Below are 26,400 nucleotides of genomic sequence, written 5' to 3' on the forward strand. Positions count from 1 at the left end.
TCCATCCTGTAGCGACTATTGAGCCACGTATTTGATTTGAAACCTTATGATATTCCGTACTCTAGTCATTTGTACTGTATGATGGGCTGTATGCCATGTCTAGGGCCTTGTGCCGACCTGTTGAGATCCTTAGGGGCATTTTTACTGTTTTTCCTCACTTTACTTGTTGAAAGCATATCCTCAGTCATGTTTTACCTGTTTAAATATTTAAAACTGATTTTATCACTCCACTTCTAATCGTGAGGACTGTTTGGGCTGAGTTCCCTATTTTCTATTGTTGTGCCCGAGAGGCTGTGAGGTTAATGACTGAGAGAGGTTGAGAACCTAATAGTGAGAGTATTATATGTATATATTATGGATCGGACTGCACGCCGCAGCGATACTTATATGGATCGGGCTGCACGCCGCAACGATACTTATATGGATCGGGATGCACGCCGCAGCGATATATATTGGATCGGATTGCACACCGCAGCGATATATATATATATTAGATCGGGCTGCGCGCCGCAACGATACGATGTTTGGGTTGTAGGAGCCCCTCTAGAGTCTGTACACCCCTAGTGAGCGTAGTCGACTATAAATTATGGATCGGGCTGCACGCCACAGCGGTTACTATGATTTATATTATTATGAGATATTAATGAGCCTAAGTGCTGAGAGTGAGTACTGAGTGATGAGAGCGAGTCACGAGTGACTGAGAGGCTGCCCGAGAGGCCATATTCTGAGTGATACCTTGCCCGAAGGGCCGAGTTATAATATTTTTATTGATTTCACTCTTCTTTTTAAATAAGCCTCTGTTGAAAAATTGCTAAGTATATGATTTCAAGTGTTTAAACTGAAATTGATGATTTTACAACGAAACTGGTTTTAAACTGTGAAGTTGACCTGTTATCCTGTTGTTTATTCAGTTATATGATTTTTAACTGCTCGTCACTGCTTTCAGACCTTATTTACTTTAGTTACTTACTGAGTTGGCGTACTCACGTTACTCCCTGCACCTTGTGTGCCGATCCAGGTGCCCGAGAGGTAGAGTGAGGGTCTTCAGCTGATCCAGAGGTTGCTGGAGATTTCAAAGTAGCTGCATGGCGTCCGCAACCCTGTTTTCTCCTTCTTATCTTGTTCTTTTCCGCATTTTTCTAGACTTATGTTGTATCAGACAGTCAGTTATGTAGTAGAGGCTCTAGACTCGTGATACCAAATATTTGGGGTTGTGTAGTTCATCATTATTTGACTTCCGCTTATATTTTATTTTTAAACACTTATTATGGAAATTTGGTATTTAAACCTGTGTTATAAAAATGGTTTTACAAATGGAATTTGTTGTGGTTAACGGTTTGGGTTGGCTTGCCTAGTAATGTGATAGGCGCCATCACGATCGGGTATTTAGGGTCGTGACAATATATATATATATATATATATATATATATACTGAATTTGAATTAAAGAATAATTTTGAATTTATAGATAAAAATTTTAAATTTGAATTAAAATAAAAAAGAAATTTATCTTTTTTTGGGTCAAGTTATCATACTTAATTCAGTTAATGATCATATGCAATCATACTAGGAACTTTTGTTATCTCTTCTGATTATTTAATTACTATTGTGCCTGTGGAACAAAAAAACTATTCCATATAACTATAAAACTTTTTCACATTTAAAACCCTATAATTATAGTTCTTTAAAACAATATAGCTAGATCTGAATAAATTGAATATCTTTTAAAATAAATGTAACATATAGGGTACACATCTATGGTTATCCGAATAACAAAAAAGAGTTTGAAAATGGAATAAAAATTTACTTACATATATAATGAAGTAAACCTACATGCTGGAGAAAGAAACATCATAAAAATCAGTTATTCAAAAAAATTATTTTTTTCCTTTTTGAAAAACGTTTGTGTAACGATCCGACCACTCGTTTTGAGCTCTAGTGCGTCATTCAGCAGTTTGTGGCCATGAGCAGCTTCACTTCAGGTATTATGACTTGTGCGCATGGTCGGAATTGAATTCCAGGAAGTTCGGAGTTAATTTGGAAAGAGAATTCTCATTTCGGAAGCTTTAAGTTGAAATAATTAGCTAAGATTGGATTTCTAAGTAAATGATCTCGGAATCGGGATTCGAAGGTTCCAGCAGGTTTGTATGATGATTTCGGACTTGGGCGTATGTCCGGATCGGATTTTGGAAGACCTAGAAACGTTTTGGCGCCTATTGTGGAAGTTAGCATTTTGGAGGAATTTCATAAGTTTGGGTTGAAGTGCATTTCAGGGTTATCAATGTCCGTTTGGGATTTCGATTCTGGGAATAGCTCCGTATGGTGATTCTGGAGTTGGGAGCGCGATGGGAAGTGAGTTCAGAGGTCCGTAGGTCATTTTGGAGTCATTTGGCTAAAGATAGAAATTTGCAGGTTTTTGAGAAAATTGACTGGAAGTGGTCTTTTTGATATCGGGGTCAGAATCCAATTCCGGAAGTTGGAGTAGATCTGTAATGTCAAATATGACTTGTGTGCAAAATTTGAGGTCAATCAGACATGAATTGATAGATTTTGACATTGAATGTAGAAGTTTGAAGCTCTAAAGTTCATTAAGCTTGAATTGGGGTGCGTTTCATGATTTCGATGTTGTTTGATGTGATTTGAGGCCTCGAGCAAGTGTGTGTTAAGTTATGGGACTGGTTTGTGCGATTGGACGGGGTCCTGGGGGCCTCAGGTGTGTTTCGAGGTGGTTTTGGATCGAATTTGGATAAAAAGCTGTTGCTGATTGCCGGTATCTGGTTTCCTTCTTTGCGAACGCGAAGGGAGTCCCGCGTTCGCTTAGAGGAAAGTGGGAGGCTGCTGGATTTGGCCTTCGCGAACGCGAAGGGGTGGGCTGAGTTGACTACGCGAACGCGTATGGGAGATCGTGAACGCGTAGAAGGAAAGGGGGAGAGGGACCTGAGGCCGTCGGGCTACGAGAACGCGAGGCCTGGAATGCGAACATGTAGGGTCCGGGGAGCTGGCCTTCGTGAACGCGAGCGTCGGGTGGCGAACACGATGAAGCAATTTTGGGGCTGAAGCAGGTTGTGCTTCGCGAACTCAAGGGCATTTCTGCGTTCGCGAATAAGGGCAGTGCTGGGCAGTGACTTATTTTAAGACGGGATTTGGCCCATTTCTTTCATTTTTCTCTTGGCTTGGGCGATTCTTGGAGGATTTCAAGAGGGGATTTCATCATTCAATGGCAAGGTAAGTTATCCCCACTTACTAGGAGTTAAATACATTGATTATGTATGGATTTTAACATGGAAATTAGTGGAATTTTGGGGTTTTTGAGGAAGACCTAGAAAATTGATATCTTTGGATTTTGACCACGATTTTGGATATGAAATTAAGAGAAAATCATATATTTGAGTCAGTGCGCAGCTACTATCATGTGTAAGTCCGGTCTAGGACCCAAAAGCATGCTATACCTAGAATATCTGTAATCTTGTTGGTAGTTGAATTGCTTAAATCTTATTGAATTGGTAAATGAATTTTTAAAAGGTATTAAACTTCATTTTCTTAAATCGCTAAAAGAGAATTGGCTTTTATTTGGATAGACGTTCCCCAATAAATTCTTAATTTGCTGTTTGAGCATGTATTTTTTATGTGTACCTGCATCACATGTATGATTCGCGAGCAGGGTGTTTGTTTATTTATGTTGACCGCGTCGCATGTATGATTCGCGAGCGGGGTAATAAATATATCTATGGTTAGCGCTGTTTGACCCTCGGTAGTGCACATTGTATATTTATGTTGCATCGGGTCGTACGACCTCGGCATGATATGTGCATGCTTGTATTGCTTTCCTGAGAATTTTAAATGTTGATAATTGCCCTTCCTGGCCAGAGATAAATTGATAAAGATAATGAAAAGTAAATCTTTGGAAATCCTTTATTATTTGAGAAGTTGTTTACCTTCTTTCCGGCTTTATGAGTTAAATTTTGGCTTTATGAAATCCTTGAATTTCTCACACTCTTACTATATTATCATTGGACCATTAGTAAGTGTCGAAGTCAACCTCTCGTCTCTACTTCTTCGAGATTAGATGGGATACTCATTGGGTACACATTTTCGTACTCATACTACACTTGATGTGCATTTTTGTTGCACATGTTCATATGTGGCTAGTAGCTTAGTGGCATGGTTGATACGGAGACTTAGGTGAGCTGCATTTATCGAGACGACCCGCAACCAGCAGAGTCCCCTTTAGAGTATTTTACTGTGCTTTTCATTTCTATCCACTTTGTATTCCGGACAGTTACTGTATTTTATTTCATTCCCTAATAAATGTTATTGCACTTATGACACTCGGTTCTGGGATGATTATGGGGTATCTTATATTAACTTCTTAACATTCATATTTGATTTGAAACGATTATCTTTTACTAGTAAAATTGAAGGAAAATCATAGTTTTCAAAATTATTAAAACGAGAATTTAATTAAGTATTTTGGTTGGCTTGCCTGACAGCAGTGTCCGGCGCCATCACGACCCTTAGTGGATTTTGGGTCGTGACAACATGGTATCAGAGCACTAGGTTCCCTTAGGACTCACAAGTCATGAGCGAGTCTAGTAGAGTCTTGCAGATCGGTACGGAAACGTCTATACTTATCTTCTAGAGGCTACATGACTGTTAGGAGTACTTCCCTTCTTGATTCCTCATCGTGCGATTTGATTCCTTGGGGCTTATGCCCTTGTTTCCTTCCTACTCAACCTTACGCAACGCGAATCACTTGTTATAAATCGAGAATTGAGGAATTGTAATGGTACTACGGACGTGGTACGGGATGTTTCTCCCGGTATAGTTGATTGGGCTATTGTCGTCGCCTTGCGGAAGGATTTTTCTATCGTTTCGGCTTGGTAGTTGTGCTTCTAAGAGCTTCGAGGCTATGCACAGGTTGCTATGATGCTCACGATTGGTTATCGCCCAATAATGACTTGATAGCAGGATACTTGCCTATGTGTTGGGGCAGTGAATGATTTGAAAGGAAGCCTACTCAGTACATGATTCAGAGATCTGATATTTCATTTCCTGCAGAGGAAAATCAATTGGCCTAGGGACGTCCAGATTTGGAGTGATGGAGTAACAAGACTTGGTGATTTCAAGCGTGATGGGATTTTCATCTGCGATGTGGTGTCGTCGTCCGCGATTGAATGTGTTAAGTTCGCTAGTGTTATGGTCTTCTGCAATTCGCCTTTGTTGTAAGATATTGTGAAATAATATTGGAGAAACTACTGTTAGATATCGCGGGGTGCGGTGGTTCTGGATTGAATCGGTGTTTCTAATGCTGATGGCTCGAGAAAAATGATATTCAGAGAGATTTAAAGTTAGTAGCGATTTGTGGGTTCAAGTTTTACGAAGATAGATTTTATTTAAGGCAGCAACTGAGCGGCAAAAGATGAGGAAGGACATGTGGGGAGTGTCAGGCGGTGGTTAAAATTTCTAGAAGGCCAAGTATAAGAAGCAAAGGTCGAGTAGTCGATTAAAGGAGTGAGTTCCGCCAAAGTGGAAGAGTGGCGGAGTTGCATAGGGGTTTGGTGGTAGGATAACCGCGCACCTTGAGGAGAGTTTGGAATGATTTGGGAATTTTAGAGATTGGTGATTGGGGCCTACGGATTTAATTTGGAGAGTGGCCTATTATGCAGCAGGAGATTTGATATAACGAAAAGGAGCTGCTTGAAATGAAGAAGGATACAACATAACTTTGAATTGGAAGGATGTTGCCGCACATCTAATTGATGTCCACGAGGGGTGAATGTACTTGTGCAACTAGAGAGTGAGCTCGAACTCATGATGGGTTATTGATGTCGTAGTGATTGTACACCGTGCAGCAGCGTTGGAAGATGTTGGAAAGTGATTTCCACAGGTGGATTATTCCCTGTGAGCAGGCTAGCGGTCGCGTGGTTGGCGAAGCTTTTGCGGAGGATTTTACTAGCCATTCCGGTAAGAGGTCGAATATGTGAATGTTGATGGAAATTCAGGGTGTTTATGAAGTGCTAATGGAAGGATTTCGAGGAATCTGGCAGTATAATTTCATAAGGTCATGTCAGTAAGAAATAAAGAATCTTGGTGGGTTTCAGAGATGTGTAATAGTGGCTTCAAGCTAAGTGGGAGAGTCCCACCGCCAACGGTTGGATTGCATGGTCATTTATTTGTAAAATTTAGGATTACCAGCATATTGGTGAGTTATTTCAGCTAAGGGAAAGAACATAAGTAGTAATATAAGTGAAGGAATTGTTAAAGGTGTGCTATAGTTGGCCTTATTGGCTCATGTTCGGGCTTTGGGAAGATTCGGGATTTATGCTTCATACAGAGGTGATTTACAAGGGAAGCGATTCAGTCAGGTGCTTCGTAGAGATGGGTGTTCATGTGAATAACGGTCCTAGTGGATTCAAAGGTTAAAGTGTGGTGCTTAAGGATTTCGAGTCCATAAGTATGGATAAGAATCGAGTTTTTGTAGAAGATTATGATAAGAGGTTTGGAATGTTCGATGATATTTTCAACTTGCAGTGTAGCATTGGGAGGAAAATGAGAAAAAGACTTCGAATTCATAGAGGAATTATCAGAATGGGTGTATCAGTTGAAGATGCGAATGTGCGTGCAAGGAGGGTGTGAAACAGTTCATGGGTTTGGAGACAATATGGTCTCGTGGAATGGGGTTACTCAAGATGAGTGCGGATTTAGGTTGGTGATGTAAGGAATGGAGCTATTATTATCTCTAAGGCAAGGTAAGGATGAATTAGAAGAAGTTAGATTGATTAGCCATGGTTGAATTGGCATAATGGTGGCGATGATCAGTTCCTTCAGCGTGATTAAGTTATGCATGTGATTTGTGGCGGTACATGCGAAGCTTGACGGTCGCTGTAATTTATTTTATTTGGAAGTATTCAAGTATTATGGCCTTGTTATGTGTAGGAAGATCTTGGAAAGTCATGGTGGTTTAGACCACTACTTGAGAATTTGAATGTTCTATGGTTATGAGAATTCACTCGCGTGTAGCTATGGTTCTCTTGTAATGAGTTAAGTAAAAAGTTTCTATGTGATGAAGTGTTTACCCTAATAGTGGTTCAGGAGTTATGATGAAATTCTTGTACTATCGCATATTGGCTTGTTAGGTGCAGTGAGCGGTATGAAATTTGAAAGTGAGGATCAAGGTTGCGGTTCGGTGTTTGACGAGGATGTCACGAGCTCGGATGAGCAAGAATGGGATTTGGATATTTGGAGTAAGCTGTTATTGTCTTCATCTTCACCAAAGATCGGCATTTTGTGTCAGAGGCTTTGCATCTTGGTTACGGATTCTTGATATGCTTTACAACATTAGTATGACCGGTGGTATAGATGTGCATACTCGTTATCTAGTGCAGAAGGTCGTGGGAGCGTATCTCATGGGAAGATTGTATAAGTGTGACATGTAGTCATTTGATTGATTAAAGATTTAAACCAATTATGAAGATCGTGGTAATATCACTAATTTGAGAATTTATGCCCGGAGGGCACTCGACTTATTGGGTTGTGGACCGTGGAGGATTGCCCCGGTTATGATGGTAGTTCTCGTGTGTTATGAGAAAAAAGGAGTTATTATGAACCTTTGAAAGGTTATTAGCCTAGTTCAGTGTGATCAGAATCAGCTTGAGGTCTGTGGATGGATCTAAATGTGAATATGGGCTCTATATCAAGCCAGATGTGTTTATTTTAGCAATGCGCTCCTTATGGAAGTGTAGTCGAGGTACTATTTCATCGTCAGCTATTTCATGTAATGATATATCGCGCCATATGGGTTGTGAGATGGCTTGGTGAATTTCTTATGTGTTGAGGTCCCGTGTAGAGATGATGTTATATGAGCAGAATGGCTCTTGAGATTCAGATCGTATATTGCGCCCCAGTTGTGCTTGAGTTTGTAGCTTATAGCGCTATATGTCTCCCCAGGGAATGATATTATGCACCCAGCATGCTTGTGACTGATATTTAACATTTTGTTGTAATGAGCAATCTAGCTCGGTGTGTATCTCCTTATGTGAATTTTATGTGTGGATCGGGTGGTACGCCGCCATGGGTATGTTGTTTGGATCGGGTTGCGCGCCGCAACAGTGTGATATTGAGTACAGTTCCCTATATCTGTTTTAGGTGTTTTGTTTCCCATTTTCCTAAGGAAAACTCCTATTTACTGTGTGCCCGCATTGCATGTATGATTCGCGAGCGGGGTGTCTGTTTAATCATGTTGACCGCGTCACATGTATGATTCGTGAGCGGGGTAATTGGATTTCCTTTTCAAGGTTTGTTTTCCTTTTGTATCGCATTCGAATAGGTAGCCTATTGACACATTGTGGCTTATTGCATGAGCAGTTCGTACTGGGTGAGACGAGATCATTGGATTTAGGATCATTGCAATCTGATTATATGAAGTATATTAAGGAGCAAATACCACTATTTGGTTCAGAATGAGGTGATGGTTCTTGTCAGGAGTATAGACCTAATGATTTGATGATTCGGCAGTTGGTTATGAAATTCTACACATCTCTTCTGCCGTGGCGGTATTGTAAGAGTTAGAGTAAGACCTATGTATGTCATGAGGTGCAGTGAGAGCATCAGATTCGTGGAATTTCGATTATTATGCTCAGAGAATATTATTGTGGTTCTATGAATAAAGCAGTGCAAGGTGTGAATTCAGCAAGGGTATGCAGTCATGTTCTGGTACATCGTGTGGTGATTGATACGGTCTTCGTATGTTGGAAACAGGCCTGGCAGAGAATTCCGGATGTTGGAATTGGGCTCTAAGGCTTATTTGCCTAAGTGAAAAAGAGTATCTTCAGATTGATCGAGCTAGGGTGCCCAGCTGAGTTGTGGTAGCACGGGTAGGTGCTCGAGGTGTTAAACAGTAATTTCGGGCAACCCCAGCGTAGTTCTTAGCACGTTCGAGGATGAACGTATGTTTAAGTGGGAGAGAATGTAATGACCCGACCGGTCGTTTTGAGCTCTAGCGCGTCGTTCAGCAGTTTGAGGCCATGAGCAACTTCACATCAGGTATTATGACTTATGCGCACGGTTGGAATTGAATTCCGGGAAGTTCGGAGTTGATTTGGAAAGAGAATTCTCATTTCGGAAGCTTTAAGTTGAAAGAATTAGCTAAGATTTGATTTCTGAGTAAACGACCTCGGAATCAGGATTCGAAGGTTCTAGCAGGTTCATATAATGATTTCGGACTTAGGCGTATGTCCGTATCGGGTTTTGGAAGACCCGGGAACGTTTTGGCGCCTATTGTGGAAGTTAGCATTTTGGAGGAATTTCATAAGTTTGGGTTGAAGTACATTTCAGGGTTATCAATGTTCGTTTGGGATTTCAAGTCTGGGAATAGCTCCGTATGGTGACTTTAGAGTTGGGAGCGCGATCGGAAGTGAGTTCGTAGGTCTGTAGGTCATTTTGGTGTCATTTGGCTAAAGATAGAAATTTGAAGGTTTTTGAGAAGTTTGACTGTAAATGGACTTTTTGATATCGAGGTCGGAATCCAATTCCGGAAGTTGGAGTAGGTCCGTAATGTCAAATATGACTTATGTGCAAAATTTGAGTTCAATCAGACGTGAATTGATAGATTTTGACATCGAATGTAGAATTTTAAAGTTCTAAAGTTCATTAAGCTTGAATTGGGGTGCGATTCATGATTTCGATGTTGTTTGATGTGAATTGAGGCCTCAAGCAGGTGCGTGTTAATTTATGGGACTGGTTTGTGTGATTGGACGGGGTCTCGGGGGCCTCAGATGTTTTTCGGGGTGGTTTCGGATCGAATTTGGATAAAATGCTGCTACTGATTGCTGGTATCTGATTTCCTTCTTCGCGAACGCGAAGGGAGTCCTGCGTTCGTGAAGAGGAAAGTGGGAGGCTGCTGGATTTGGCCTTCGCGAACACGAAGTGGAAATCACAAACGCGAAGGGGTGGGCTGAGTTGACTACGCGAACGCGTATGGGAGATCGCGAACGCGTAGAAGGAAATGGGGGAGAGGGGCCTGAGGCGTTGGCCTACGCGAACGCGAGGCCTGGAACGCGAACGCGTAGGGTCCGGGGAGCTGGCCTTCGCGAACACGATGAAGAAATTTTGGGGCTGAAGCAGGTTGTGCTTCGCGAACGCGAGGGCATTTCCGCGTTCGCGAAGAAGGGCAGTGACTTGTTTTAAGACGAGATTTGGCCCATTTCTTTCATTTTTCTCTTGGCTTGGGCGATTCTTGGAGGATTTCAAGAGGGGGTTTCATCATTCAATAGCAAGGTAAGTTATCCCCACTTACTAGGAGTTAAATACATTGATTATGTGTGGATTTTAACATGGAAATTAGTGGAATTTTGGGGTTTTTGAGGAAGACCTAGAAAATTGATATCTTTGGATTTTGACCACGATTTTGGATATGAAATTAAGAGAAAATCATATATTTGAGTCAGTGCATAGCTACTATTATGTGTAAGTCCGGTCTAGGTCCCAAAAGCATGCTATACCTGGAATATCTGTAATCTTGTTGGTAGTTGAATTGCTTAAATCTTATCAAATTGGTAAATGAATTTCTAAAAGGGATTAAACTTCATTTTCTTAAATCGCTAAAAGAGAATTGGCTTTTATTTGGATAGACGTTCCCTGATAAATTCTTAATTTGTTGTTTGAGCATGTGTTTCTATGTGTACCTACGTCGTATGTATGATTCGCGAACAGGGTGTTTGTTTATTTATGTTGACTGCGTCGCATGTATGATTCGTGAGCGGGGTAATAAATGCATCTATGGTTTGCGCTGTTCGACCCTCGGCAGTGCACATTTTATATTTATGTTGGATCGGGCCGTACGACCTCGGCATGATATGCGCATGCTTGTATTGCTTGCCTGAGAATTTTAAATGTTGATAATTGCCCTTCCTGGCTAGAGATAAATTGATAAAGATAATGAAAAGTAAATCTTTGAAAATCCTTTATTATTTGAGAAGTTGTTTACCTGTTTTCCGACTTTATGAGTTAAATTTTGGCTTTATGAAATCCATGAATTTCTCACACTCTTACTATATTATCATTGGACCATTAGGAAGTATCGAAGTCGACCTCTCGTCTCTACTTTTTCGAGAGTAGACAGGATACTCATTGGGTACACGTTGTTTTCGTACTCATTCTACACATGCTGTGCATTTTTGTTGCACAAGTTCATATGTGGCTAGTGGCTTATTGGCATAGCGGAATGGTTGATACAGAGACTTAGGTGAGTTGCATTTATCGAGACGACCCGCAGCCAGCAGAGTCCCCTTCAGAGTATTTTACTATGCTTTTCATTTCTCTTCACTTTGTATTCCGGACAGTTACTGTATTTTATATTATTCCCTAGTAAATGCTCATGCACTTGTGACACACGGTTCTGGGATGATTATGGGGTATCTTGTATTAACTTCTTAACATTCATATTTGATTTGAAACGTTTATCTTTTACTGGTAAAATTGAAGGAAAATCATAATTTTCAAAATTATTAAAACGAGAATTTAATTAAGTATTTTGGTTGGCTTGCCTGACAGCCAGTGTCCGGCGCCATCACAACCCTTAGTGGATTTTGGGTCATGACAGTCTGTTTGAAGAGCCAATTTGTATAAATGGACATCAAACAAATAACAAAATTTTGGCTATACATTTTCTATTATTAATTTTAATTTAGCACATATTAGGAATTGAAGGGTATAAGCTAAAACCTCTTCATTTAGCTGCAGTCAAGCCAATATTGCAAGGGTTTAATATTTTTTTTGTTGAAGAATATCAATTTTGAATCACTAGATTATGTGAAAAGTTATTCTTCTCAAATTCAACAAGAGGGACATTGACTTCTAATTGATAGTTTCTATAGCAATTTTCAAGTGTAACAAAAAGTATATTTAAAAAAAATGGTATGACATGAAATATTTTTTTTAAAGTGTAAACAAATTATTTCAAAATTGGATTATTTTTAAAAATATAATATAATTTTAAAAATAAAAGGATAAGATATTTTTGAATTTTAGTAGAGTTTTAAAATTATTATAATAGAAGTCATATCATGGATAAAATCAAGAAACTAAAATCTTATGGAATATTTACATAAATATCTTTCCAGATTTATTGTTCACTTTTTATAGCTAATATTCATAGATGATATACTGGAAATACACGATTATACACATATTATATATGGATTATATATAAATTAAATATTCTTCAATTTTTTTTAATTTAAGTGGTAAGGCGAGCACTTATTTAGGTTGATTAGATAAAGCCAAAAGAAAAATATGGAAGAATTTCAACTAAAGACTAAAAATATAGATAAAGTTCTTATGTAGACAATTTATATTTAAACTCATCTTTTATAGAAAAATAAATTAATTTTTTGTAATAAAAAAGGAAAAACATAAAAAATAAGATAAAAGAAATAAATATAGAAAAATTGTATGAAAAATCTAGAAACCAGAAATAAGAGATGACTACGAATTTCTTCTTCTGTTTCATCTATGTTAAGTATAAAAATTTTGGAAGTTGATATCATCGATTTTAAATATTTTTTATAACTCAAATGCATAGATTACAAGACAATGATATCTTAGAATATTTTTTTTAATTTACATTGTGTGTCGTTTGTAAAAAATCACTATTACTAACAAACTAATATGATACATGAATTTGAATATAAATGCAATTTGAGTAGTTTGCATTGAGGTTAAGCCAAGTATGATGTCGAGAAAAAAACTATTTGGCAATTTCAAGATAATATATGCAATGTTATATAATAACAGTCAACTAATCTAACATTTAATGATTCAAAGAACAAAAAATTTGTATATATATATATATATATATAGGCAGAGGAAGATGTAGAGTATTGACAACAGGTTCAATTGAACCCATAATTTTTCACGCTGAGCAAAAATTTATATGTAAAAAATTAAAAATAGTAGATATTAACCCATAACTCTAAAAATATAATGAGTTCAATGCTAAAACCTTAAAAATTAAATCCATAAAGTATAAATCCTAGATCCACCTCTATATATAGGGTATTCCAAATTCAAAATTTGTGGCTAGAGATATCGATAAACTCAAAATGACGTCATATTGAAATAAAATTTTACTGGCTAAAGAATCATTTAAATTCTTTGATAGCCGACTAAAGTGAATTTTAAATTAAGGATAATATCTTCACTTGCATCATTATATATATATATATATATATATATATATATATATATATATATATATAAAGTTTTAGAAATTGGAATGTCAAAATAGAAATATTTTTGGAAAGATAACAACATACCAAATAAGAGTTCAAGTAGCAGTAAAAGAGTCATATCGTAACCAAATAATCGTTCATATTGTGTCAACCTTTGTTCTTTGACATAAATACGAGTTATTATTTTACTTTTTGGCTATTTTTAGGTTCCAATGACACCAATGAGACTGGTGCAAAAATAAAATTATCACTACGAAATTTGAGAAAATGTTAGTCTTTTTTCATGTACTGTTTCGTTATTGATATCTAGCGATTATCTAGAAGGTTTAAATTTTAAGGTTATTTACATATCATTCAAATAACTCGAATATTTAATATGGTTAATGTCAAATATCAAAATGGAGTCATACTGGAAATAAAAATTACTCGCTAAATAATTTTTTAAATTTTTAGATAACAGACTAAAATGAGTTTTGAATTAAGGAAAATATTTTTACTTACATTATTATAAAATAAATTATTATTTAAAAATAATGTTTTAGAAATTAAAATTTTAAAATAGAAATAAATTTTGAAAGATATCAACACACAAAATAAGAGTTCAAGTAGTAGTGTGATGACCCAAAAGGTTATCACTTGATTTACGAGTAAATTCTATGTTCCGAGGCCTTAGAAGCCTTTTTTTTCCTCAGCTCGACTTGCGTGCGTGGTCCAGACATATATCCGAAATGTTTTTATGTGAAAATGTGATGAAAATGTTAATTTAGCCTTTAAAATTAAATTTAAGTGGACTTCGGTCAATATTTTAGGTAAATGGACCCGGACCTGTGATTTAACGGTCCCGGAGGCTCCGTAGGAAAATATGAGACTTGGGCGTATGCCCGCAATCGAATTCCGAGGTCCCAAGCCCGAGAAATGAATTTTTGAAAGAAATTGTTTTATTGAAAATATAAGAGTTTTTGGAAATTTGATTATATTTGAAATTTATGGTATCGGGGCCGTATTTTGTTTCCGGAGCCCGGTACAGGTTGAATATGACATTTCAGATGCATCTGTAAAATTTAGTAAGAAACGGAAGTCGTTTGATCACTTCTGGTTACTTAATTTATTCCGCTGTTAAATCACTTATTATTTTAAATTATTGAACATGTTTAATAAAAAGGGTAATAATTTTATAATATTCGGCTTGCCTAGCTTCCACGAATAGGTGTCATTACGACTCCCGAGGGTAAATATCCGGGTCGTGACAAGTCGTAAAAGAGTCAAGTCGTATCCAAAGAGTCCTTCATAGTCTCAACCTTTGATTGTTTTGTCATAAATATGAGTTATTATTTTGCTTCCCGACTAATTTTAGGATCCAATAACACCGGTGAGAATGGTATAAAAAAAGAAAAATAGAATTATATCTAGGAAATTTAAGAAATGGTTTATCTTTTTCATGTAGTGTTTCTTAATTAATATCCAATGATCATCTATATTTAATAGAGAAAGTTTAAGTTTTAAGATTATTTACATATAATCCAAATAACTCAAATATATTACATGGTTAGTGTCCGCGCGGGCGATAATACTAGTATTGAATATAAAGGCACGTGTCATAAATATGATATGTGTCGTATGATTGTTATGCTGTATTACCACAAGTATGTAGGTAGTTACGAAAAGGTATTATATCTTTTAGAGTTCTAGAATAATATGAAATAGTACCGTTTTAAAAAAGGGGATAAAATCTCAATTGAATTTAAACTCCTAAATCTTAGGACCTAATTCAATAAGGAAAGATTTAATAACCAAAATTCAGTTAATGTTAAAGTCCTAAATTTTAGAAAAATAACTTAAGTTACAATTTTATTCAATGTAAAATTTATTTTTAAAGGGTAAAAAAGATGACCGACATTTCGCTAAAGGCTTTCATACTATTAATATAATATATACTTTGATTACTTATTTATTTATTAATTTTTGAAGCACCTTAGTCTTTAAAATAAATAGTTTCTTATGCGAAAGCAAAACAAAATAATAATTTCACTCTAACACCCTCAAAGTAAACTCTTTGATTATGACACTCTAAGCGATCCCATAATGACAAAACACAAAAAAGATGCTAGATATAAGTAAATAAGTCTTAAATACTAGTGACGCATCTTAAAGGGAAAAATTACAACGGTACCCTATTTGGTCGTCCCCATTTAACCTGTACCTATTTTTAATTTTTTTTAAAGACCCACTGTTTAAACAACTTCAGGCCTTTTTTTCCTTTCTTCTTCTTCTTTTTTGGGTAACAATGATTTTATATGGTGTTTGTGAACATATTTTAAGGTAGTTTATGATATTTTACAGTGGTGAGCTGTTGTGGCGCTTTATTTTTTACTATTGTTTAGGGTTTCTTCTTTTTCTTTTTCTTAATTACAAAATGGGTTCGTTAGATTTATTGTTGTTTTGACAAATTGATGATTGAAGTTTGTTCTTGATGATGTTTGGAGGTTATGTTTCAAATTTGAGCTCATTTGGAGTAGATTTAGGTATCAAATCATATATTGGATTGTTAAAATTCAAAAAACAAATTTCTGTTTCTAGACAATTGGCACTTCAGGACTATTTGGCCTTAAGTGCATGAAAATGTTGGTTACACTTTAGACCTTTTGGCCTTATGTGCATCTGAAGTGCAATTTTTCACTTCACACTTATTAGCCTTAAGTGTAGGAAACATTTGTTGCACTTCAGATCTTTTGGCCTTAAGTGCATCTGAAGTACAATTCTTCACTTCTGACTTATTAGCCTTAGTGCATGAAACCATTGGGCACTTCAGGCCTATCTGGCCTTAAGTGCATATGAAATGTAATTCTTCACTTCAGACTTATTGGCCTTAAGTGTAGGAAAACGTTTGTTGCACTTCAAACCTTTTGGACTTAAGTGTATCTAGAGTGTGTTTGGTAATGTTTTCCAATTTTTCCATGTTTGGTTGGCTTAAATATTTTCCTTATGAACTCATTTTCCTCCAATTGGAGGAAAATATTTTTGTTATCAAGAGAAGGGAAAATATTTTTCAAAACTCGTCTTCAACCTTCCCACCCTATTCCCCACCCTCACCAACACAATTCCTTCTCAACCTTCCCCACCCTCACCAACCCACCCCACCTCCTCTCCAAAAAAGGCTTTTTTTTTTTTTAAATTTCAGTTTTTCCGTTACCACCCCACCCCCCACCGCAAAAAAAAGTTATTTTTTTTACCTTATTTTTTTTTTGTAATTTCAAATTTCTGTTTTTTCGTTTTTCTGCACCACTCACTCCAACCCCCCTGCAAAAAAAATTACTTTTTTTACCTTAATTTGTTTTTTACAATTTTAAATTTCTATTTTTTTGTTTTTCTGCACCACTCATCCCAACCTCCCCCACACTCCCCCTTTTTTTTACTTTATTTTTTTGTAATTTAAAATTTCTATTTTTTAGTTTTTCTGCAACCCCTCCCCCCCCCCCCCCCCCCCCCGAATTTTTTTTCCATATATTTTCAGTTTTAGTTTTTTCATCTTCCGGTTAATATGTTTTAAATTTTTACAAGTTCCAAAGTTGTGAGTTCAGAGATTTATGTATTTGGAAGTTAGATTTAGGTATCAAATCATATATTGGATTGTTAAAATTCGAAGAACAAATTTCTGTTTCTAGACAATTGGCACTTCAGGCCTATTTGGCCTTAAGTGCATGAAAATGTTGGTTGCACTTCAAACCCTTTGGCCTTATGTGCATATCACTTCACACTTATTAGCCTTAAGTGTAGGAAAATATTTGTTGCACTTTAGACCTTTTGGCTTTAAGTGCATCTGAAGTACAATTTTTCACTTCTGACTTATTAGCCTTAGTGCATGAAACCATTGGTTGCACTTCAGACCTATTTGGCCTTAAGTGCGTATGAAATGTAATTCTTCACTTCAGACTTATTGGCCTTGAATGTAGGAAAACGTTTGTTGCACTTCAAACCTTTTGGCCTTAAGTGCATCTAGGGTGTGTTTGGTAATGTTTTCCAATTTTCCCATGTTTGGTTGACTCAAATATTTTGGAAAATATTTTCCTTATCAAGAGAAGGGAAAACATTTTCCAAAACTCGTTCTCAACCTTCCCACCCTATTCTTCACCCTCACCAACCCACCCCACACCCCCACCCCCACCCAGCCAACCCAACCCCATAATATCATGAAGTAAAGTTTTTTTTCTTCAAATTTCAGTTTTTTTTCCGTTACCACCCACCCTGCTACCCCTCTACCCCACAAAAATAATTATTTTTTTTAAACTTTTTTTTTGTAATTTTAAATTATTTTTTCGTTTTTCTGCACCACCCACCCTACCCTACCCCACCCCACTGCCCCCACCCCCACAAAGCACAAAAAAGTTTTTTTTTACCTTTTTTTTTGTAATTTTTAAATTTCTGTTTTTTCGTTTTTCTGCACCACCCACCCCACCCCACCCCACTGCCCCCCTCCGCACAATTTTTTTTACTTTTTTTATTATAATTTTAAATTTCTGTTTTTTAGTTTTTCTGCACACCCCCTCCCCCTCCCTCCCCTCCCGCTCGCCCCCCACCTCCTGAAAAAAATAATTTTTTTAATATATTTCAGTTTTAGTTTTTTCATCTTTCGGTTTATAGGTTTTAAATTTTTACAAGTTCCAAAGTTATGAGTTCGGAGATTTATGTGTTTGGAAGTTTACGAGTTTAGAAATTATAAAGTTTATTGGTTCAAAAGTTTAACGGTTCGAAAGTTTGTGAAATTTGTGGGTTCGGAAGGTTGTCGGTTCGAAAGTTTATGGCTTCATGTTTATTGTATCTAAATTATTTATGAATGCTCTTGAGAAGTTATTTTCCTTACTTTACGTACCAAATACCGAAAAATGGATAAGATTACTACTTGTTTTCCAAGAAAACATTTTCTTGAAAAATATTTTCTTTCCGTTATACCAAACACACCTCTAAAGTGTAATTTTTTACTTCAGACTTATTGACCTTAAGTGCATGAAATCATTGGTTGCACTTCAGACTTATTTGGCTTTAAGTGCATCTGAAGTACAATTTTTTCACTTTAAACTATATTTTGTAACTTCAGACCCGATAAGTCTGAAATTAATCGTAAAGTGAGTAGGCTTGTAAATTTTTTTACAAAGTGGGTATGAGTTCAATTGCGACCTCAAAACTGAATATAGATACAAAATGTCCGTCTTCAAGCTGTACGGTCCTAGACTCAAACCGAACAATATTAATGGCTGTACTGTTACATTGATTTCAAAAATAAGACTACATCATTAAAACACATCGTTATCAGATTAACTTAACAAAGATAATAACAACTATTCGTCTTTATCCATTCTCTCCCAAATGACTCTTGGCTCATTTTTTATATTTGTTATTCACGTGCCTTACGTAAGATATGACTAAAGGGATAATTAATTGATCTTTTATAAACAAACCTAACAAAGATACTTTTCGGAAGATCACAACTCACAAGTTAAATCCTGAAACTTTACGTGCTTCAGATATGCGTCCTTGCTACCCCCCACATCCCCCTCCACCCCTCCCCCAAAATAAATAAATAATAATAATTAGTTTTATTAAAGCCGTTGATTTATGAAAAAATACCAAATTGCCCAAATTTTATGAGAGGGAAAATAATAAGTGCCATTACTATCGAGTACATTAACAGAAAGCTACAAAAATCAAACTAAAAAAGAGACAATTCCTCTAAATAATGAAGTATCAAAATTGTCATCTTTTGAATTACAGGCCAACTTACTTCATACCCAAACCTAACACGAAGTATCTTAAATTTGCATTATATTGGAATTGCTTGACAAGAAGATCAGTAAAAATATATGTCCTTCGGACTCTTCAAAAATATTGCACCCAAAGTACATAATTTTTAAAAGACCAAACAAGCACTCGCAACCTTTTTGAAAAGTTCGAGCAACATAAGTGAAAATAGTTCAGTCTGGCTAAGTCTCACTCTTCTCGTAGTCTTGTTCATCACAAACAAATCTCTTCCAAAACCAATGATCCCTCCAGATTTGTTCCATATTTTCAATTGGCAAATTCCTCGTCTCTGGCAATAACAAGTACACAAATGCAGTCATAATAGCAACCCATCCACCAAAGAAGAAGAAAATTCCAGATTTGAGGTGGCAGAGCATAACCAAGAAAGTCTGAGCAATAATGAAAGTGAAAATTAAACCAACAGCCACTGTTATACTTTGTGCTGCTGACCTTATTTCCAATGGAAAGATTTCACTTGGAACTAACCATCCCAAAGGACCCCAAGACAAGCTAAAACCTGCAACATAAATACAAACCAAGATCAAAACCAATAAACCATATCCCTTACTCAATGCTCCTTGATCTCCTAACTTAGCTGCCATTATTCCCCCTATCAACATTTGTGATATAAACATTGTGATTCCCCCCGAACTGAACATAGCTCTTCGCCCGACCTTGTCAACTATCAATAATGCTAAGAACGTCGCGCTGGTGCCTACCACCCCTGTCACTACAGCAGACAACAGTGATGCACTTGCACCTAGGCCTATTGTTTGGAACAAAATTGGAGCGTAGAACGAGATCACGTTGATTCCTGTCACTTGCTGAAAAAATGGTATTGCTATTGACATAACTAGTTGAGGCCTGTATTTACGTTTAATAATTTGCTTGAAGGGGTGCTTCACAGTTTTTGACTTGTCGCTTGCTTTGATGAGATCATCTAGTTCTGTTTGGACGTCGAGTGTACCTCTTACGCGTTGTAGAATCTGCTTAGCTTTTTGATGATCTTTGCCATGTTGAATTAGACTGTTTGCTGTTTCAGGGAGAAAAAGTGCTCCTAATGTTAGAAATGAGGCAGGAGCTGCAGCCATTGCCAAGGAAATTCTCCATCCCCAACCGCCTTTAATCTTTTCAACACCGTAGTTAAGAAGGCTAGCTGATAGAACTCCAATCCCTACACAAAGTTGGAATGCAATATTGAAAGATCCTCTGTACTTGGGAGGTGCCATTTCTGAGAGGTATAAAGGGACTGCCTGCAGCCAAAAGACATTTGTTATGACGTTGGTAACATGAATGAATACATTGTGAAGTTATTTTATCGATATTTTGTACTCTCTTTTTATATAGTGGATTGTTCATCTCTGCCTCTCTGGATGTTGGTCAATGAACCAACTACGATAAATATTTGTGTCTCTTTTGGTATATTTCTCTTTGATTGTCCGATTTATCGTCGTTGAAGGTATGTTTTGTTACCTTTTGCATGATATCTGATTATTTCGATCCCAACATAAGTCTGTCCAGAATATTGTTCAAATCAAAGTACGCAGCTAATTAGAATATATAAAAGGCACATTAATAGGAGAAAGTGTACCTGGTTTGCAAAACCAACCCCGACTCCTAGCAGGACGCGACCAAGTAATAGCATGTAGATATTGGACGCTGCACCTCCAAGGGAAGAACCAATGAGAAATGCTACTCCACCGATTAGAATTGATGGTCTACGGCCAAATGTCCGAGTGATAGGTGAAGCAAAGAAGGAAGCAATTAGGCCAGCAATGTACAGTGAGGAGGTGAAAGAAGTCAGTAGTTGGCTGTCAAATATACAGTAGTTGCTTATTTTGGAGACTTGTTTCATCTTATTATACACATCTGGGAAGAATTTCTTCAGAAACGGCTCCATAGAGATTACTCCACCTTTAAAACACAACAGTAAGTTAGTAAGAACTTGACAGTTTGTCTTTGAAGGACAACAACAACAACAACATCCCAGTATAATCCCACAAGTGGGGTCTGGGGAGGGTAATATGTACGCAGACCTTATCCCTACCCTGAGGGGCAGAGAGGCTGTTTCCAAGAGACCCTCGGCTCAAGAGAGCAACAAGAGACAATATATTAGTACTATCAATAGACTCATAATAAATAACATAAAATAACATAAAATAACAAAATAACAACAATATAAGAAATATAGGAAATACGAAAAGGATGGAGAAAAGGATGTAAGGTATACTAATATCCAACAGATACAGCCCTGCATCAGTAACTGATTAATAACATCCTAAGACTAATTTAAATGGCTAGTCTCACTCTAGTGCGCTGTAGTAATATTCACAAGCTTCCACCTAACCTACAACCTTAATGCTCGACCTCCACAATTTCCTGTCAAGGACCATGTCCTCAGAAATCCTAAGTCGTACCATGTCCTGCCTGATCACCTCCCCAATACTTCTTAGGTCTCCCTCTACCTCTCCTCGTGCCCACCACAGCCAGTCGCTCACACCTCCTCACTGGTGCATCAGTGCTCCTCCTCTGAATGTGCTCGAACCATCTGAGTCCTGCTTCCCGCATCTTATCCTCCATGGGGGCCACGCCCACCTTCTCTCGAATATCTTCATTCCTAATCTTGTCCATCCTTGTATGCCCGCACATCCACCTCAACATCCTCATCTCTGCTACTTTCATCTTCTGGATGTGTGTATTTTTAACCGGCCAACACTCGGTCCCATACAACATAGCAGGCCTAACCACTGCTCTATAAAACTTACCTTTTAGTAACAGTGACACTTTCTTGTCACACAAGACTCCGTTGCTAACCTCCACTTTATCCACCCCACCCCTATACGATGTGTGACATCCTCGTCGATCTCCCCGGTCTCCTGAACAACTGACCCAAGGTACTTGAAACTATCCCTCTTAGGGATGACTTGAGAGTCGAGCCTCGTCGTTGTCTTTGAATGACATTAACAGTTATTTAAAAGTAAAAGTGAATATTGAAAAGAACCTGAAATTCCAATATCATAGCCAAAGATGATTCCTCCAGTAGCAGCAACCATTGATGATAACACCACAAACCATGTAATCCTGCCATTGTATTTGGCAGAATTCTCACTTGTACTTGGCGCAATACCAACTGCCATTTTTTCTCGTCAAATTTAAACTCTATGAGTCTAGAGGTGATTAAGAGTGAAGATTGCGAGCTAAGAATGAGAGCTCTGATTTAAGGAGCATGAATGTATAGGAGTTTAAGGTAAGAAGAATTCCGTCATGACTGCTAATAAATCAACATCAGTAGATAAATTACATAGGTCAATGGGTTGCAACTGGAAGGTGGTATCTACTCGTTGGACTTTAGGGGCATATGACGATTAATGCTGAGTTGAAGTAGTCATGCTTTTGACTTTCTTGTCTTGTTGTGATGCAATGTGGAATCACTCCTTCCAGTATTATGGCTAATATTAGGAAATAATTAATATAGTTCTGAAATTTCTCCCAAAATTTGTTCACCTCATAGAAAGTGGCAAGTTATATGTTCTTTTTCTTTCCTTGTAATAAATGCAAAGAAGAAACCATTACAACTATATAGACTTGGACAACTTTAAGAAGAAAAGAGAATACCCTTAACTTAATTTCTCCGTTTGCATGTTTTCGTCAATACATTGGATCATCAATAAATTGTTCTTAATTGTTAAGGAAAATAATACCTAATATCTCTCAGAATCAATGCGGACTTAGTGTGTACAAAGCAAAATGAATGCAACTGATCCATATAGGTGATATCAACTAGTTGATATTCAGGTTTAGTTATTAATTGTATTAGTTATTGTATACCAGATTATGAATAAGTGCAAAATTAGTTTTAGAGAACCCCGCTTTTTCAAGGGTACATTCTTTGTCTCAGGTGGTTAAGTACACAAACACTGTCATTACCCATATCCAACCCCCATAAAACAAGAAAGTTCCAGACTTGAAGTGGCAGAGCATAGCTAGAAATGATTGAGCTACAGAAAAAAATGAAGAAAATCCTAGTGCTACGGTTATACTTTGTGCAGCTGACCTAGTCTTTAGTGGATAAATTTCACTTGGAATCAGCCATCCTAATGGACCCCTAGACAGACAAAACCCCACAATGTTAAATGCTAAATAACATCAAAACCAGTAAACTGTACCACTAGTTCAGACAACCATGGTCCCTTAATTTAAGTAGCATTATTGCTCCAAATGAAACATCTATTTATGACACAAACATTTGAATTCCTCCAACTTGAAACAATAATATCCAGCCGAATCAGTCTAATACCAACGAGGAGAGCAAGGTTATATCAGCACCAACAACTCCAATAAACACTGCAGATATATATGCATGAGTGATGCATTTCACCTAATCCAATTGTTCTTAAATAATATAGGAGCATAGAAAGAGATCACTTTAATTGTTGGAAAACTGGGATTGCTATTGATATGACAAGTTGAGGTCTATGCTTCTTTTTTAATAATAATAATATCGGTGTATGGACTCTTTTTTCAGTTGCATTGATGAGGTCATCTAGTTCTGCAGTTTGACTTCTTCTGTTCGTCTGTATAAAGCTCATTTCTTCAAAAATGGTATCAAACTCGTGTATCTAATTCTTTATAAGGTCTGAATACAAAAGAGAAGCAACCATAAGTGTTGATCCAAAGAGTCTGAGGCGGTTCCTGATAGGACCAAACCTATTGTTGTATGTGAAAGTAGACAAGACAAAAGAAAAAAAAAATCAAAAAGAGATGAAAATATGATGTAAGCGCTTACATCGACATTCTTGTGATGTAAGCGCTTACCTCGACATTCTTATGATGTAAGCGCTTACATCGACATTCTTATGATGTAAGCACTTACCTCGACAGGGCATTCAAATGCCTATAAATAAGGGTCTACATTTTCATTTGTAGATCATCCCAAAACTTCTTCTTTCTCTCTTCAATTAATAAAGAGCTATTCTTTGTGTGGCCGTGGAGTAGGCAAAAATTGCCGAACCACGTAAATCTTGTTTTGTCTTGTCTTGTGCAATTCATTGCTTTTCTCTCTTAAATATCCTTTTCCTTCTATTATCTTGACACGCTTCCCAACAACTGGTATCAGAGCAGAAACAGTGTATTTCTGGTAGAAAAGCACAGTATTGGTGCAGGTATTATTCACAAAAATAGTGCGACACTATTGATCATCGTTACTATTCACAAGCATTATTCACATAAATTATTTTTTGTGATAAATGGCATTGGAAGAAGGGAAGGTTAAGATTGACAAGTTTAATGGTAAAGATTTTGGATTCTGGAAAATGCACATAGAGGATTATTTTACCAGAAAAAATTACACTTACCTCTGACCAAGGTGAAACCGGAGACTATGTCCAAAGCGGATCGGGATCTATTAGATCGCCAAGCTCTTGGTGTGATTCGTTTGACGCTAACACGAAATGTGGCGTTTAACATCATTAACGAGAAGACCACTGTAGGCCTGATGAAGGCGTTATCAAATATGTACGAGAAGCCATCTACTTCAAATAAAGTCTATTTGATGCGTCGATTGTTCAACTTAAAGATGACAGAAGGTGGATCAGTCACAGAACATATCAATGAGTTTAATATAATATTAACTCAGTTAAGTTCTGTTAATATAACAATTGATGATGAAATCAGGACGTTGATTCTACTATCATCTCTACTGGAGAGTTGGTCTGCAACAGTAACTGCAGTTACCAGTTCATCAGGAAGTACCAAACTCAAATTGAATGATATTAGAGACTTGGTTCTAAGCGAAGATATTCACCGAAGAGAATCAAGTGATTCCCCAGGATCTGCTTTTAGTACCGAAAGCAGGGGGAGAATCAACCAAAGAGGACAAAGTTATGGCCATGGCAGATCAAAGTCAAAGAGAAGAGGACAATCCAAAAATCGCAAGGACATTACTTGTTGGAATTGCGATAAAAAGGGTCACTACAGTAGCCAGTGTAGAGAACCAAAGAAGAAGAAGGAAGAAAATTCAGCAAATGTAATTGCTGAACAAGTCGGTGATGCACTAATTTGTTGTGCAGACAGTCCAGTCGAATCTTGGATTCTGGACTCAGGTGCATCCTTTCACTCTACATCATGCAAAGAATTATTGCATAATTATATTGCTGGAAAATTCGAGAAAGTTTATCTAGCAGACGGTGAACCTCTCGACATTGCCGAAAAAGGTGAAGTTCATATAAAGACTTCACAAGGCACGCTATGGAAATTGCAAAATGTACGACATGTTCCTGGCCTTAAGAAAAATCTGATATCTATGGGTCAAATTGATGGTGAAGGATATACAACAACATTCGACAACGGATCGTGGAAGATAACCAAAGGGAATTTGGTTGTGGCACGGGGCTTCAAAAGGGGAACACTGTATGCAACTGTAATACAAAGAGATACTATCGCAACAGTTGATCATGATCGTGATACAACATTGTGGCACCGGAGGCTCGGACATATGAGTAAGAAGGGAATGAAGCTTTTGACATCCAAAGAAAAGTTGCCAAACCTAAAACATGTTGAATTAGGTTTGTGAGAAGATTGCATTTATGGGAAACAAAAGATAGTTAGTTTCTCAAAGGTGGGAAGGACGCCAAAGAAAGAGAAGCTGGAACTAGTGCATACAGATGTGTGGGGACCAGCTCCTGTAACTTCTCTAGGAGGCTCACGCTATTATGTCACCTTCATTGATGATTCCACAAGAAAAGTATGGGTTTATTTTCTAAAAAATAAATCTAATGTGTTTGTTACCTTTAAAAGATGGAAAGTTGAAGTTGAAAATCAGACAAGTCTAAAGTTAAAATGTCTGAAGTATGACAATGGAGGAGAGTATGATAGCCAAGAGTTCAAAGCATTTTGCTCGGAGAATGGGATCAGAATGATCAAGACAGTTCCTGGAACACCGGAACAAAATGGCATTGCTGAGAGGATGAACAAAACCCTGAATGAACGAGCCAGAAGTATGAGAATACATTCTGGATTGCCGAAGTATTTTTGGGCTGAGGCTGTTAACACGGCAGCTTACCTCATAAATAGAGGACCCTCTGTACCGCTGAATTTTGAAATTCCTGAGGAGCTATGGACAGGAAAGGAGGTAACTCTCTCACATCTGAAATTTTTTGGTTGTGTTGCTTATGTGCAGGTAAACTCTAATAATAGAGATAAGCTTGATCCTAAAGCAAAGAAATGTTTCTTTATTGGCTATGGTGATGATAATTTTGGTTATCGATTTTGGGATGATCAGAATAGAAAGATCCTAAGACATAGGAATGTCACATTTAATGAAAATGTGATGTACAAGGACAAGCTTGAAGTAGAACCAACCAACACCAGCAAACAGACAA

General features: G+C 37.2%; 1 protein-coding gene across 1 annotated transcript; it reads right to left on the reverse strand.

Moving 5' to 3' along the window:
• Window positions 1-18,933: 18,933 nt before the first annotated feature.
• LOC104232403 (hexose carrier protein HEX6-like) lies at window positions 18,934-22,393 on the reverse strand. Its single transcript, XM_070168587.1, has 3 exons — window positions 22,023-22,393; window positions 20,613-20,935; window positions 18,934-20,274 (listed from the first exon to the last, which is right to left on the reverse strand). The coding sequence occupies exons 1-3, from the start codon at window positions 22,156-22,158 to the stop codon at window positions 19,204-19,206; spliced, it is 1,530 nt and encodes a 509-aa protein (XP_070024688.1). The 5' UTR covers window positions 22,159-22,393; the 3' UTR covers window positions 18,934-19,203.
• Between the last annotated feature and the right edge of the window lie 4,007 nt (window positions 22,394-26,400).

This window comes from Nicotiana sylvestris, chromosome 3 (genome assembly GCF_000393655.2).
Source record: "Nicotiana sylvestris chromosome 3, ASM39365v2, whole genome shotgun sequence".
In the NCBI taxonomy this organism is placed as follows: Eukaryota; Viridiplantae; Streptophyta; class Magnoliopsida; order Solanales; family Solanaceae; genus Nicotiana; species Nicotiana sylvestris.